The sequence below is a fragment of the Arachis hypogaea genome, chromosome 12, assembly GCF_003086295.3.
Source record: "Arachis hypogaea cultivar Tifrunner chromosome 12, arahy.Tifrunner.gnm2.J5K5, whole genome shotgun sequence".
Classification (NCBI taxonomy): Eukaryota; Viridiplantae; Streptophyta; class Magnoliopsida; order Fabales; family Fabaceae; genus Arachis; species Arachis hypogaea.
In genome coordinates, this window is record NC_092047.1 from 118,037,831 (window position 1) to 118,053,189 (window position 15,359).

General features: G+C 33.7%; 2 protein-coding genes across 3 annotated transcripts; both read right to left on the reverse strand.

The window, feature by feature from the left end:
- Window positions 1-6,291: 6,291 nt before the first annotated feature.
- LOC112728745 (putative disease resistance RPP13-like protein 1) lies at window positions 6,292-10,537 on the reverse strand. 2 transcript variants are annotated; one of them, XR_003166306.3, is made up of 3 exons: window positions 6,741-9,448; window positions 6,581-6,638; window positions 6,292-6,505 (listed from the first exon to the last, which is right to left on the reverse strand). XR_003166306.3 is itself a non-coding variant. In XM_029290963.2 (2 exons), coding segments are annotated over exons 1-2 (2,631 nt in total). In that variant the 5' UTR covers window positions 9,371-10,537; the 3' UTR covers window positions 6,292-6,637. The 2 variants fall into 2 exon arrangements, 1 of the variants encoding a protein (XP_029146796.1); XM_029290963.2 differs by having other exon boundaries at window positions 6,292-6,638; window positions 6,741-10,537.
- LOC112730709 (putative disease resistance RPP13-like protein 1) lies at window positions 9,582-10,439 on the reverse strand. Its single transcript, XM_072208470.1, has one exon. It carries the CDS (start codon window positions 10,437-10,439, stop codon window positions 9,582-9,584), a length of 858 nt encoding a protein of 285 aa, XP_072064571.1.
- Window positions 10,538-15,359: the final 4,822 nt, after the last annotated feature.

Below are 15,359 nucleotides of genomic sequence, written 5' to 3' on the forward strand. Positions count from 1 at the left end.
CCGTGAACCACATGTGTTAAATTCGGGGATAATATTGAGGCCATTGCAAGTTTAAGGACCACTTTGAGGGTCGAGTGCAAGTTCAGGGACCACTCTGAGGTTTAACTCCATATTAAATGGTGGCATAATAGCACATAAAAGTTAGAGCATAATCAGGAAAAAAGGCTAGACCAGAAGAGTGACAGGAATGGTTCAACTCTAGCAGCACCAACAACTCCAGCAGCAAAGACGATGGCTTGGCAGGTACATCCAAACGGTGACAGGAACAACGTGGCAGCGGACGGTCCCTCCTCCTCGGTATTTCTCTCTTGCCTCAAACTCCTTCTCTCCTCGAAGCTTCAAATATGCAACCGCGACGATGACGGCGAGGTTGGCTTCTATGGCGATGGTTAGAGCTCCGGCAATGACAGCGACGGAACCTCCCTCTTTGTTCATCGCGCCTCTCTTTTCCACGCGTTCTCTTCTCTCTGCTCAGGCTTCGCTCAGCGACGACGACAGTCCTCCACAGCCACGACGACAACAGCGACGGCGGCGTGGCCCTCACCAGTGTCGTTCTCCCCCTCTTTTTCTTTATTTTTTTCTCTTTCTCTCTTTTTCTTTCATTCGTGTTAGGAGAGGGTTAGAATTTGGTTTGGAAAAAAGAAGAATAAGAGTATTGTAGAGATTTTACAAAATATTTTTTATAAACGAGCATTTAAATTTAATATTAACTTATATATTATCTAATTAATTTGTAAATAATACAATATTTTAAAATTTATACTATATAATATAATTTGTATAATTAATTTAGCTTTCTATGCAATGTGTAAGTCTTAATCTAGTTATAGTAATTTTTATTGTATTTATTGTATTATATAACACTAATCAACGAAAATGTGACGGGCAAAGATTGTTAAGGAAAATGATAATAATATTTTAAAACTTATCAATGCTAGTCTAAATTTAATTTAATTTATATTTATTAGAAAAATTAATATTATTAAAAATATAAAATAACTGATTTTTTTATGACATAATAATAGTAACAGACCTTTTTATTTTGTAAAAGAACTAAAAAATATTTTAAATAAAAACAGAAGGATTAAAAAATAATTTAATTAAATAAGATGTACCAGTAACCAGTTAGCTATTTAAGCTAACGTGGTTTAGTAATAAAAAACTAAAAGGCGAGCAATATATCTAGATATTATCGTGGGCTCTGTTTTAATATATTACTAATAGATAGGTAGATAGATATTTATTTGTCAAAAATAATTTATATTTTTAATAAGAAGCTAAAATAATATTTGGTTTTTTAATTTTTTATACAGATATATTTAAAATAAGTAGTTAACTGTTTTGAGTTAAGTTGATATCATTTGATAATTTCAAATTGACATGGTCAAGTAAAGACTTTTAGTTTCACGAAATGATAAAAGAATACGAGAAAAGTAATGTTTTTAATTAGAGACATTTAGAGTTAATGGTGCAAAACAATCTATTCTTAATATATAAAAGTAGATACATAGGTTTACTCACATTACTTCTAAGTTATTTCTCTTCTTTTACTAACGTCACCATCGCTTACTTGGCAAAATTTTAGAATCCACCATTCAAATCTTGCTAAATCAACTTTTATTTTCAAATAAAAAAATACAAAAAAAAACTAAAAAACATGGCTTAGAATTCGGTGGTCCCAGAACGTTTGGACCATTAAATGGTCCCATAACAAAACATATTTTTTAAAGTTTTTTAATAATTGCTAAATAGTCATTTTTTAAATTTAATTACAAATTAACCCCATATATTTTATTTAATTATAAAAACGATTTTTTATTTTATAAATAATTATTTTAACCAAAATCTATCATCTTTATTAACAATCAAGAACAAAAACAATAACGAATTAGATCTTCCATTGATCCTAATAAATTTTTTGGCTATTCTAATCGATTAAAATATTAAATTTGATCTGTCACGTTCGTGAGGAGTCATGAAATCGTGTTTCGTTGAAAACCAATCGATTGGACTATCAAACCAATCGATTGAATTTCAGTTTATCACTAAACAATCGATTGCAAATTGCTGGGAAGCATAGTTTTGCATAAATCAATCATAGTAACCAATCGATTGAACAATGAATTAAATGTGGAATTTATGTCATTCAATCGATTGTTTAGGATTTTCAATCAATTGATTTCTTCAAAACAATCGATTGGTCTCACTATTCAATCGATTGGTTATGGCTAAAAATCGATTGAACTTTGCCCGTAACTTCTAATTCAATCGATTGGTTTGAAACTTCAACCGATTGTGGAGACTTTTCCCTCAAAGAAATACCTAATTTCTTCATCTCCTTTACTTTAATAATGTTTTCTTTAAGTCACTACTTCTTTCTTCCTACCTACCTTGCTTGCTGTGATTTCGTTCATTTGTTGCAGGAAAATGATTTCAGTCTGTTTGTTTGTTCACATTCGTTGTGTTCATGAGAATGTACTATAGTTATAGTGACTCAACCCTATCAATTTTCATTTTTTAATTATCCTAGACTATTCATTGATTGGTTACACCCTCTGTTTTTTCGTCAGTGTTGGACTGCATTGGCGCTTCAAGTTTGATTGGTGCTCAATGAGTACCCGAAACTGAAGCTAACCCAAGGAAGAAAACTGCTTGAAATATGACAATTCCAATGACGTTTTCCCAATTTATATTGGCGATGATCGTACAGACCAGGATGCTTTTAACCTAAAAATAAATAATCAAACTTATTGATATTTAATTAATTACACTACTTGTATTACATATCTAACTGACTACCATAATCATCATCAGGTTTTGTGCAACAGAGGTCAAGGGATTGGGAATCTTGTTTCTAAAATTCCAAAAGACACATAAACTTCATACACCTTGAAAGATCCAGCAGAGGCAAGTTCCAACAAATAATTATTATCTTATAAATATAGTATTTTTTTTGTATTATGGTGAATCTGAACATCTTTGTCCAACCAATATGTTCAGGTTGAGCAATTTTTGCGGCGTCTAGTGGAATGGAAAAGATCGATTACACCAACAAGTGCATAGAGAGATTTATTCCATAAGTAGTATACTTAACTTATTGTAGATTACCTATTGAAGGAATATAAGAGTTTCAAACCAATCGATTGAATTAGAAGTCACAAGCAAAGTTCAATCGATTTTTAGCCATAACCAATCAATTGAATAGTGAGACCAATCGATTGTTTTGAAGAAATCAATCGATTGAAAATCCTAAACAATCGATTGATTTACATAATTTCCACATTTAATTCATTGTTGAATCGATTGGTTACTATGACCAATCGATTGATTTATGCAAAACCATGCTTCCCGGCAATTTACAATCGATTGTTTAGTGATAAACTAAAATCCAATCGATTGGTTTGATAGTCCAATCGATTGGTTTTCAACGAAACACGATTTCATAACTCCTCACGAACGTGACAGATCAAATTTAATATTTTAATCGATTGGAATGGCCAAAAAATTTATTAGGATCAATGGAAGATCTAATTCGTTATTGTTTTTGTTCTTAATTGTTAATAAAGATGATAGATTTTGGTTAAAATAATTATTTATAAAATAAAAAATCATTTTTATAATTAAATAAAATATATGGGGTTAATTTGTAATTAAATTTAAAAAAAGACTATTTAGCAATTATTAAAAAACCTTAAAAAACATGTTTTGTTATGGGACCATTTAGTGGTCCAAACGTTCTAGGACTACCGAATCCTGAGCCAAAAAACACAAGAAAAACCAACAACTTAACTTTTTCCAAATCAATTCTTATTTCTAAAACAACAAAAACACAAATTAACATTTACCCAAAAAAAAAAAAAGCTCTGAAAACCAAAGAGCCTTTCTCATACTTCTCGAAACCCTCTTCCTCTTAGCACCTCTCTGTACCAAGATCCTATTTCTTCCATCCTCTTCCATTCCCATGAGCCATTGTTTTTTTCTCAAAACAAATTGTCCATCACGATGTCCATCTCCGGCGGAGCCGCATTGCATAAATTGCAAAAACTAGGGCAAACTCCATTCCTCCTGTTGCGGTTTTCCTGTCGGAGCGCGATTCTGGGTCTCAGACCAACGTCGGGCAAACTCCATTCCTCCTGTTGCGGTTTTCCTGTCGGAGCGCGATTCTGGGTCTCAGACCAACGTCACCATTCAGCGCCGCCAACGTAGGAAATTCGTCCCAGGTATCTTACTAAAGATTTTCAACTTTGCCGTTTACTCTTCTCATTCTGTTGTTCAATATCGTTTTCAATAGCCCTATTTATTTGTTATAAATAATAACATTTTAATTGTGAACTCATTGTAAGTAGCACATGTTTATGTATTCCTCTTTTTTAAACGGTTCTGTCCAACAGTCATAACCAAAATTAAGTTTACCCACATTACTTCTAAGTTATTTCTCTTCTTCTACTAACCCCATGTCAGCACCATCGCTTACTTGGAAAAATTTTAGAATTCACCACTCAAATCTTGCCAAATCTATCTATCTATTTATAATCTATCTATTTATAATATATAAAAGCTGATACTAACTTTCTCCACAATGAGTTTAAGTCATCTTTTCTTGGCTAATGATGGCACATCAGCAATTCTAATGACTTGGCAAAAGATGAAAATCAGCCAATCACTATTTAGTAAAATGTTTTAAAAAAATTAAAACAAAAAACTCTTATCTATTATTATTCAAGTACTAATTAAATACAATAAACAGACATTAAAAGTGTCATAATAATAATTATTATAAAAAATTTCAGTTACAAATATTCAAATTCTACAACTTATACATATTAAGACTCTTACTACTCTTCATTTCTTAATCTTTCATACTAATTGTCAAAAATTTCTTAAATTTAATTTAACATTTTTATAATATATAGAAGCTGATACTAACTTTTTCCATAATGAGTTTAAGCCATCTTTTTTTTTGCTAATGATGCCACATTAGCAATTCTAATGACTTGGCAAAAGATGAAAATCAACCAATCACTATTTAGTAAAATGTTTTAAAAAAATTAAAACAAAAAACTCTTATCTATTATTATTCAATTGAAACATCAAATATTAATTAAATGCAATAAACATACATTAAAAGTGTCATAATAATAATTATTATATAAAATTTCAGTTACAAATATTCAAATTCTACAACTTATTCATATTAAGACTCTTACTACTTTTCATTTCTTAATCTCTCATACTAATTTTTATAATATATAAAAGCTAATACAAACTTTTTCCATAATGAGTTTAAGCCATCTTTTCTTTTCTAATACTAACTTTCTCCACAATGAGTTCAAGCCATATTTACTTTGCTAATGAGGCCACATCAACAATTCTAATGACTTGGTAAATGATGAAAATCAACCAATCACTATTTAGTAAAATATTTTAAAAAAATTAAAACAAAAAACTCTTATCTATTATTATTCAAGTACTAATTAAATGTGATAAACATACATTAAAAGTGTCATAATAATAATTACTATAAAAAATTTCAGTTACAAATATTCAAATTCTACAACTTATACATATTAAGACTTTTACTACTATTCATTTCTTAATCTCTCATACTAATTGTCAAAAATTTCTTAAATTTAATTTAACATTTTTATAATATATAAAAGCTGATACCAACTTTCTCCACAATGAGTTTAAGCCATCTTTTCTTTGCTAACATAAGCAATTCTAATGACTTGGCAAAAGATGAAAATCAGCCAATCACTATTTAGTAAAATGTTTTAAAAAAATTAAAACAAAAAACTCTTATCTATTATTATTCAATTGAAACATCAAGTACTAATTAAATGCAATAAACATACATTAAAAGTGTCATAATAATAATTATTATAAAAAATTTTAGTTACAAATATTCAAATTCTACAACTTATACATATTAAGACTCCTATTTCTCTTCATTTCTTAATCTCTCATACTAATTGTCAAAAATTTTTTAAATTTAATTTAACATTTTATATGTTTTTCATTCTCATTCATTCATTTTTTTTAATTATTTACAAACAAAAAAAACACAAAAAAAATAAAGTATAGCAATTAATACAAATCGAAAAATGAAAAAAAATGAAAATGCAGATTTATATAACTCTAATATAAATGATCTATGTCTTTCTTAAAAAAAATAAATTCAAAATCTATTTATAATATGTTTTCTAAAATATTTTTAATATAACATTTATTAAAATATATTTATAATATAAGTAATCTACCTTTTCGTGTATTGACCGGGTCTCACTCTAATTTATCATAATGGTGCAATATATAAACACCAAGGCAATTCAAATACATGTCTGCAACAACAGATTGTACAACATGAAATTTCTAGAAAACAGAAACCAAACCAAAAGTCTCAATGTTCAAAAGTGTGGATTCCAAAAGCAAACAAAGAAGCTAAGGTATTAAATTTTCCAACGCAATGGTCACTTGCTCAATCGTGTTGATGCTCGATTGCTTTCTGCATGAAGGTTTCAGTCTCAGCTGTTATCATGTTTTCTGAGTAATCAAATTATAAAGTATATAAAAATCTTACTATTCCTGTTTTATTTCTCAGCATTATTCATCCCTGTGTTGTTGGGTCCATGGATAATCTGTATGAGAAGGTATGGTATAAACAGTATAACACATTAATAGGAATGATTGAATGAAGAATAAGAATATTGTAGAGAGAATGAAGAATGTTGTTGGATTACCAAATCCATCTGCGATCAACTTGAATGGCGGGAATGTGGGAGATTTTGGGCCAAATCTGTGGATCCTTCTTCTCGCATCGTTCGGCCAGCAAAGGGCTATCATAGATGCCGAGTTTTATTAGAGAGGCAGGCAGCTTTTCTCCCTCAATATTCTCCAACTTGACACAATAGTCAATACTTAGTTCCTGGAGGGAGGTGAGGTGGGCAAGTCCCTTGCATTCCAAAGTCCCCACACTGCTAAGGCATTTAATTGTGAGGGACTCAAGGGAGGCAGGCAACCAACCTTCCTTTGGGAAGCTCTTCACACACTCACTGTAATCAGAAACTTCAAAACAAAAGATAAGATTAGTAATCCCATGAAACTGCGGATGCATGAATGCTGCAGAGCTCACTAGTTTCTCGCTGTAGGTGATTTCAAGATATCTCAGGCTACGGTGTGGATGCCCTGTATCAGACAAATCAATCTCTCGGCAATCCACTAATGAGAGTTTCTCAAGCTGAGGTGCTGCCATCCATAGCGTTGACACAGATTTCAAACTCCCACAAAAGAAGATATATAAAGAAAGGAGACAAGAAAGAGAGCGTGACACCACAAGAGACTCCATCTTTTGGCAACCGCTGATACGAACACTCACGAGATTTGGAAAGGCATCCAATAACGAGAAGGATGTATGTGAATCACAGCTGTTCCCTATTGATAGTTTCTGCAGCGAGTGATGTTGCCCATCCATTTGGAATTCAAATGATTCTCCACAATTATCGATCGTCAACTCTTGTACTGATGGGGGAATAGCACTCACTGGAAACAATATGTGGGAGGAACAATGTGAGATGCATAAAGAAGTGAGGCAACTCAGTTGCATATGCATTATGGCCTTCACACTTGGCTCCTGACCGATTCCTCCAATTGATAGTTGACGCAGTAAAGGAGGTAGCTCTCTAATTCTCACTTCATTCCCGTATACAAATATGCTTAAAGAGGTCATTGCAGGAGCTTTTGGAACACAACACCTCAGCTGCCCGCAACCCTCAATAGTAAGTGATTGCAAAGATGGTAGATGATTGGGCAAATCTCGTATCAACATGGGACAGCACTGTATTGAAAGCTCCCTAAGTCTCGGAAACGCATTGAACTCCAATGAACGCCACTCCTTCCAGCAATCCAATGAGTCAAACTTAAGAGTTTCAAGCATTGGGAATGGTGGTGTCTCCAAACAAGATTCACCATTCTGGTTAAAGTAAAACTCAGCACCCACACTTTCCAGACTTTTAAAATGTGAAATTGATAGGTGCTTCAACGAGGGCAACTGTCCAAATGAAGGAAGCATACAGCAACTCCTGCAACCATCCAGTCTTATTTTGGTGATGTTGTGGTAGGAAGAATGTCCCACCCAATCTGGAAATCTTGTACCCCTGTAACCCCACATATCTAACTCTTTCACATTAGTGTGAGGTCGTAACTTGTCAAGTATATCTCTTTGCATTTCGGAATCAACTCTATTCTCTCTACTCCACCACCAAGTCAACATCATAGAATCAATGCCATCCTTATCACACATTCTTGCCTCCAAAGCTTCACTGCTGTTCACCACATTGTCCAATTTGGAAATGAAAATTGATTTGTGTAGACCTGCAAGTGCTCCCAATTCTTTAATCTTGTTTTCTTCATGCTTTCCAACAACAAAAGTACTTAAAAACTGCAAACTTTTCAAATTGCTCATGCCTTTCGGCATCTCATACAACCCAGTCCCATAAATATCAAGATGACGCAAATTTACAAGGTCTTTCATGCCTACAGGTAGCGTTATCAGACTCCCACAGGTATTCAACTTCAAGGTCTGCAAATTGTATAGGTTACCCAATGACTCTGGCAATGTCACAATCTTGGTCTCAGAGATATCCAAGTAACGCAAATGAATCAACTCACCTATTGAATCAGGTACTGACTCAAGAGGAAAGCGTTTCAACGACAGCGCTCTCAGGTACTTCAACTGTGACAACAAGATACAAGTTGCGTTTTCTATGTTAAATGGGATCCATGTCTCCAAATTGATTTCAAGAAATGTCCTTGTATGTTTTACCGTATCGCAAACTCCCAAAAGTTTTGACATTGGATAATTGCCTTTGGCATTATGTGACAAATGACGAGCTTTAATATCAACCTCAACTGCATTCCGAAGCTCTTTGGCTCTGAAATACAATTCTCCAGCACACGTCATTGCTAAATCATGCACAAGATTATGCATCACAAATATCTTTTCGCGGGAATTGTGAGGTTGGAAAAATGATCTCGCAATTAATTCATCAAAATATTCACCACCAACTTCTTCCACAGTCTTTTTACCCACTGGTTGCAAAAAATTCTCAGCCATCCATAACAATATCAATTCATCCTTGCTAAATTCATAGTTCTTAGGATACAAGGAACAATAAATAAAGCACTGCTTCAGATATGAAGGAAGAAAATAATAACTTATTCTTAACGCTGGAACAACATTTGTCTTGTCATCTGAAAGTTCCCAGATTTCACTCTTTAGTAAATGATTCCAAGACCTGATATCCGAATTTCCACGCAATAAGCCTCCAAGGGCTTGAGCTGCCAAGGGCAATCCATCACACCTCTTTACCATATCTCTGCCGATTTTTTCCAGGGTTGGATTCTCCGAAGAAATAGTTGAAAGACGTGCATGCTTTGAAAACACCAACCAACAATCTTCATCAGACAATGGACTCAGTTCATGAGGTGAAATAGTCTGCACTACAGAAGCCACATTTTTATTTCTTGTAGTTATGAGAATTTTACTTCCCTTAACCCCTTTTGAAAAGGTTTTAGAAACCTATTCAAATCATCATAATTTTTATCCCATACATCGTCCAAGACAATGAAGAACTTTTTCCTCGACAACTCTTCTTTAAATCATGCTGAAGTAAATTCAAATCTGTCAAGTCATAACGCCACCAAACTATTGCCTCAATTATAGTCTTGGTGACCTTGACAACATTAAACTCTTCCGACACACAAACCCAACCTCGAAAATCAAAACTCTCCTTCACTTTGTCATCGTGGTAAACCAACTGGGCCAAAGTAGTCTTTCCTATTCCGCCTATGCCCACAATGGGAATGACAGATAAATCACCATCACCAGCATCATCATCATCCAACAACAGTTTCAGTATGGCCTCCTTGTCTTCTTTCCTGCCACATATCTCCGGTGGTTCAACAAGACATGTGGATGGAAATCTCCATGACATGTCCAACTTTGCAACCTCCTTCAGAGGAAGTGAAATTTTGCCTGCTACGACAGTCTCTAGTCTTCGAACTATTTTTTCTATGTCACCAGTATCTTCTATATATGAATCAACAAGATGAGACCAGGAAGAAGAGTTACCTGCATCCCTTTTAGTGGCAGCGATGGCGGCTTTAGTGGAGATCTCATCGAGCAAGTCATCGGCCATATAGAGAGCATCTTGGAGATCAGCAAGCCACTCCTTCACTTTCTTGTCACTGAACTGCTTCAGCTCAGCATCATCAAGAACAGGTCCAACATTATACAGACAATTCTGCAACCTTCCAAGCAACTCAAGGGCAGAGTGGTTTCCGTTGAGGACAGAGTCATCTTCGAACATTGAAGACAGGTTATCCAAAACAACCTCAACCAAGGGAGAGAGGTAAGCTCCACCATAAGGTTTTGCAGCCATGGGTGAATCTCTAGTGCAGCAGATCAGATGGGATCATAACAAAGAAAGAAAACTTTTATTAAAACTCTTCTCACCTTAACCACACAACAACTATAGGTGAATAATGTGTATTACTTTCCACCATTAATGTTTAATGGCTTAAATGTAAGATAATTTTTCTCCTTTCCTTTTGTTAGATTTTTATTTCTTTTTTCTAAAAATTAACTTTACTATTTTTAGATGAAGTTGACTTTGATGAACTTTATGATCGGGTTCTTTACTAATTCTTTAACAACTGAATTCTAGTAATTCTTATCATATCTATTATCTTAAATAAAAAGAATAAATACTTTTTTGGTCTTTGACCATTTATTCGAATGACAGTGTCTTTTACAATTCGAAAATACTTGATCGGTCTCCAACCATCTATATATTTGGTCAATCTTTTAAAATATTTGTTATACTGAAAGTGTACAAAATTAAGAAATTTAGACATCTGTTAACAATTTCTTTAGAAAAAGTAATGTTAAAACATATGTGAAAAATAACATTACGAATTGTGAATTATATTAACCATTTCTGATGATAAATTCTATGGATGTTGTTTGAATGATAAACAGTTGGTTGATGCACTTGCAAGTGTGTGATTTACATCCTTAAGAAAGAAATCTAAATATGTAATTCTTGATGATACTCAGTGCTGCCTTCACATGTCTTCCTATTTTTATTTTCTCTTATTTGATGGTTTGAGGAGGAAATTTCAACTTTTATTCTTGTCAAAGATCTTATTGTTACTATTTAAGTTTTCACTTATATTTAGTGGATAAACATAGTTGTTGCTGCATTATTGACTAATTTTTTATTTTCTAATGAAACATACAATTCTTAATCAACAATGCACAATAAAATAGAGGGGGAAAATAAATACGTGTATGCAAAAGAATAATGGCCAAGGGATTCGAGTGGCTAATGATGAATTAAACCCAATAACAAGGACTTGTTGTCACCTAATGGAGAAGGAGAGTTAGTGAATGCAAGTGGACAGATGGTTATTAAAATCGTTCACCATCATCATCTTAATTCATTCCCTTTTCATTGTTTATCCATTATTAAAAATTTTGAATTCTCTTAACTTATCATTTCTTGGTGTTGTACTGTTTCATTGGTTAACTTTTGCCACTCTACTTCACTATAAAAATAATACAGAAAATTTTCCGTTGCAGACCATGAACATAGAAGTCTCAATCTCCAAAAGAGTAGGTTCCGAAAAAAAAAAAACAAGCTATTATTTTACAATGCAATGGCATACAGACGATTCTGCAACCTAACAAGCAAGTTGTTCCTTTCGAGGAAAGAGTCGTCTTCTTCAAGTATTGAAGTCGTGTTGTCCAAAACAGCATCAACAAGGGAGAGAGGTAAGCTCCACCGTAGAGTTTTCAGCCATGATTGGATTTCAAGTGCAGCAGATCAGATGGATCAGAATTCAGAACAAAGAAAGAAAGGCGATGGAAGAGGAAGGCTAGCAGTTTGCAAAGTACTCTCTGGTTTCGAAGCTAAGGCAAGTCTTTGGATTGTGTGGTGTGGTGGTGAGTGAAGTTGACTTGATGAACTTTATGGTCGTCTTTCACCATTGCTGTAAATTTTTTTTGGACAGCAAAATATTGAGGAATCTCGAATTAACGAATAAAAAATTTGGTTCCAATACATCATGCATAGTGGATAGTGCAGCAACCACATCAATTGTTCAAAAATTAGTAATTTCTGGCCATTTTAGAGATTATCATTTATCGAAAATAATAACAACCACAACAACAAGAACTATTTAATCTCTCTGGTCTCTCTCAATTTTCTAATTGAGCAACTTCAATACCCAAAAAATATTTAATGGCCAATCTTAATTCGGAAGTGTTGGTGTAAATAGACTTGATGGCAGCAAGTTCAGAAATAGAATTACCAGTGAGAACAATGTCGTCAACATAGACTAAAAGGATAGAAATTTGATCACCAATGAATTGACAAATAAACTATAATCAGATGAGGTCTGCTGATATCCATGAGATAGCAAAAGATGAGAAAGTTTGTCATACCACATACGACTAGATTGTCGTAAACCATACAGTGACTTTAGTAGCTTACAGCATTGATTCGGTTGAGGAGATATAAATCCGGGTGGCAGAGTCATATAACATCCTCAGAAAGATCCCCATGTAAGAAAGCATTATTGACATCCAACTGATGTATAGGCCAATGCTTCATAGAGGCCAATGCCAAAACTAATCTGATAGTGGCAGGCTTGACAACAGGGGAGAAAGTTTCCAAGAAATCAACACCTTCAGTTTGAGTGAACCCTTTAGCCACAAGGCGTGCTTTATATCGATCAACTGAACCATCAGGCTTGCGTTTGATGCGATAGACCCATTTACAGCCAACCGGCTTAACCCCTGCAGGGCAATCAACAAGACGCCAAGTTTTGTTCAGCTCAAGAGCATCCAACTCATCTTTCATAGCACTACGCCAATTAGAGTGTTGATTGGCATCCTTAAAAGACTTTGGCTCAATGTCAGAATGTAGAGATAGAAGAAACTTTTTATGTGAAGATGAAAGAGAAGAAAAAGACATGACTGAAGATAAAGGATACTTGCACTTTGAGGGAGATTGATTTGTAGAGATGAGAGAGGAATTACACAAGTAATCAGAGAGATATGCTGGAGGTCGGTGAGGCCGGTCGGAATGACGAGGATGGGGTTGCTCAGGTGGTGAAGAAGGTGACGGGGGATGAGAAGGTGATGGTGGACTAGTGTCTAGTGTTGAAAGGGATTCGGTGGTCATGGGTTCAACTTGGTTAGGAAACGATAGTGAGGAAGAAGGAGAGGTTGTTGGAGAAAATAAAGAACTAGGTGGAATTGGGTCAATGGGTATAGGTGAGGGTTCAACTGGAAGACTAACTGAATCTTGTTTTTGAGAAGGTGTGTTTGGCAATGTTGGGCTAAGTGTCTGGAATTGGACATTTTTTGTGACTAAGGGCAAGATCTTTTCATAAAAAATTACGTTTCTAGAAATCTCAATTCTTTTATCTTCTAAAACATAAACAATATACCCTTTAAAACCAGATTGAAAGCCAATAAATACAGCCTTTTTGGCTCTTGGATCAAATTTTGATCTATTTGCCATTTGGGTAGAAACAAAACATAAGCATCCAAAAACTTTAATGTCATGATAATTTGGTGGAAGATTGAGTAAAATCTCAAATGGTGTTTTAAAATTAATTGCAGATGATGGAACTCTATTAAGTAAATAAACAGCATGTCTAACAGCATAAGACCAAAAAGATGATGGTAAATTAGATTGAAACATAAGAGCACGAGCTATATTCAAAATATGTTGATGCTTGCGTTCTACCCTTCCATTTTGTTGAGGAGTTTCAACACAACTACGTTGATGAATAATGCCCTTTGAAGCATAAAAATCAGGTAAAATAAATTCTGGTCCATTATCAGAACGAATAGTTTTGACTTTGGAGTTGAATTGTGTTTCAATTAAAGTAATAAAATTTTTTATTTGATTCTGTACTTCTCCTTTTGATTTTAATAAAGTAACCCATGTAAAGCGGCTAAAATCATCAACAATAGTAAAAAAAATATTTATGATTATGAATAGAATTTTGTCGAAACGGACCCCAAATATCAAAGTGTAATAAATCAAAACTTGCATTGGCTTTGTTAAAACTTTGAGAAAAAGAAAGTTTCTTTTGTTTAGAAAGATGACAAATGTCACAAGCCTCGTCATGATGCATAGAGATAAAAGGAAATTGTTTATGTAAATGATTAAGTCTTTGCCCAGAAAGGTGTCCTAAACGAAAATGCCATATATTTGAAGGTGTAATGGGTGGAGATTGGATGGAATTTATGGAGTGTGTAGTGGATGAATTTTTATCAAAATTGGGTTCAAAGACATATAATCCCTCTCTCATTCTGGCCAAATCAATTGTCCCCAAATTGTTGCTCTGTAGAGTGCAAGAAGAAGATGAAAAAGTGAGTTCACATATGAGTGCTGAAGTAATTTTTGAAACAGAGATAATATTAAAGTTGAAATGAGGTAAATAAAGAACATCATGAAGAACTAAGGATGGTGAAAATTGAACGATGCCTTTATAAGAAACAGTAGTTCGAGAACCATTTGGTAAATGAACAATAATAGGAGAAATTTGTGTGTAAGAAATAAACCAAGACAAATTTGATGCAATGTGATCTGTGGCACCAGAATCAATGATCCAAGTATTCAAGAATGAATCTCGATTTGAAGAATTGTTAACAGTAGAAAAGATATTGAAATGAGGTAAATAAAGAACATCATGAAGAACCAAGGATGGTGAAAATTGAACGATGCCTTTATAAGAAACAGTAGTTCGAGAACCATTTGGTAAATGAACAATAATAGGAGAAATTTGTGTGTAAGAAATAAACCAAGACAAATTTGATGCAATGTGATCTGTGGCACCAGAATCAATGATCCAAGTATTCAAGAATGAATCTCGATTTGAAGAATTGTTAACAGTAGAAAAGATATTGAAAGAACAAAGATAATGAGTAGTTGGACTTGGCAGAAGTTCAAGTTGGTTTGAAGGACGAGCTTCTTCATTGAAAGGAAGTGCCATGAAAGAAAAGTGTTGGGCTGACGAAAGGTCCAAAAGAGAATCCGGATGAAGTTGCTGGTGTGCCCTTTCTCCTTCATCCATGGATGTCAGCAGAGCTCAAGAGGAGCTCTGATACCATAATAAAATTGTGAAAGAATAGAAAAATAAAAGAATTATGAAAGAAAAAGATGAAGAAATTTTATTGATTGTTGATTGAATGAATTGTAAACTATAAAGGTAAAACTAAGTATATATAGAGTATTAGCCTATGAAAGATAAAATTAGATAAAGATAAGATATAGATAAAG

What these genes read in the sequence shown, in the direction of transcription:
- LOC112728745 (XM_029290963.2), bottom strand. Translation starts at nt 9,370, where the DNA reads ATGGTAAAGAGGTGTGATGGATTGCCCTTGGCAGCTCAAGCCCTTGGA.
- LOC112730709 (XM_072208470.1), bottom strand. Translation starts at nt 10,439, where the DNA reads ATGGCTGCAAAACCTTATGGTGGAGCTTACCTCTCTCCCTTGGTTGAG.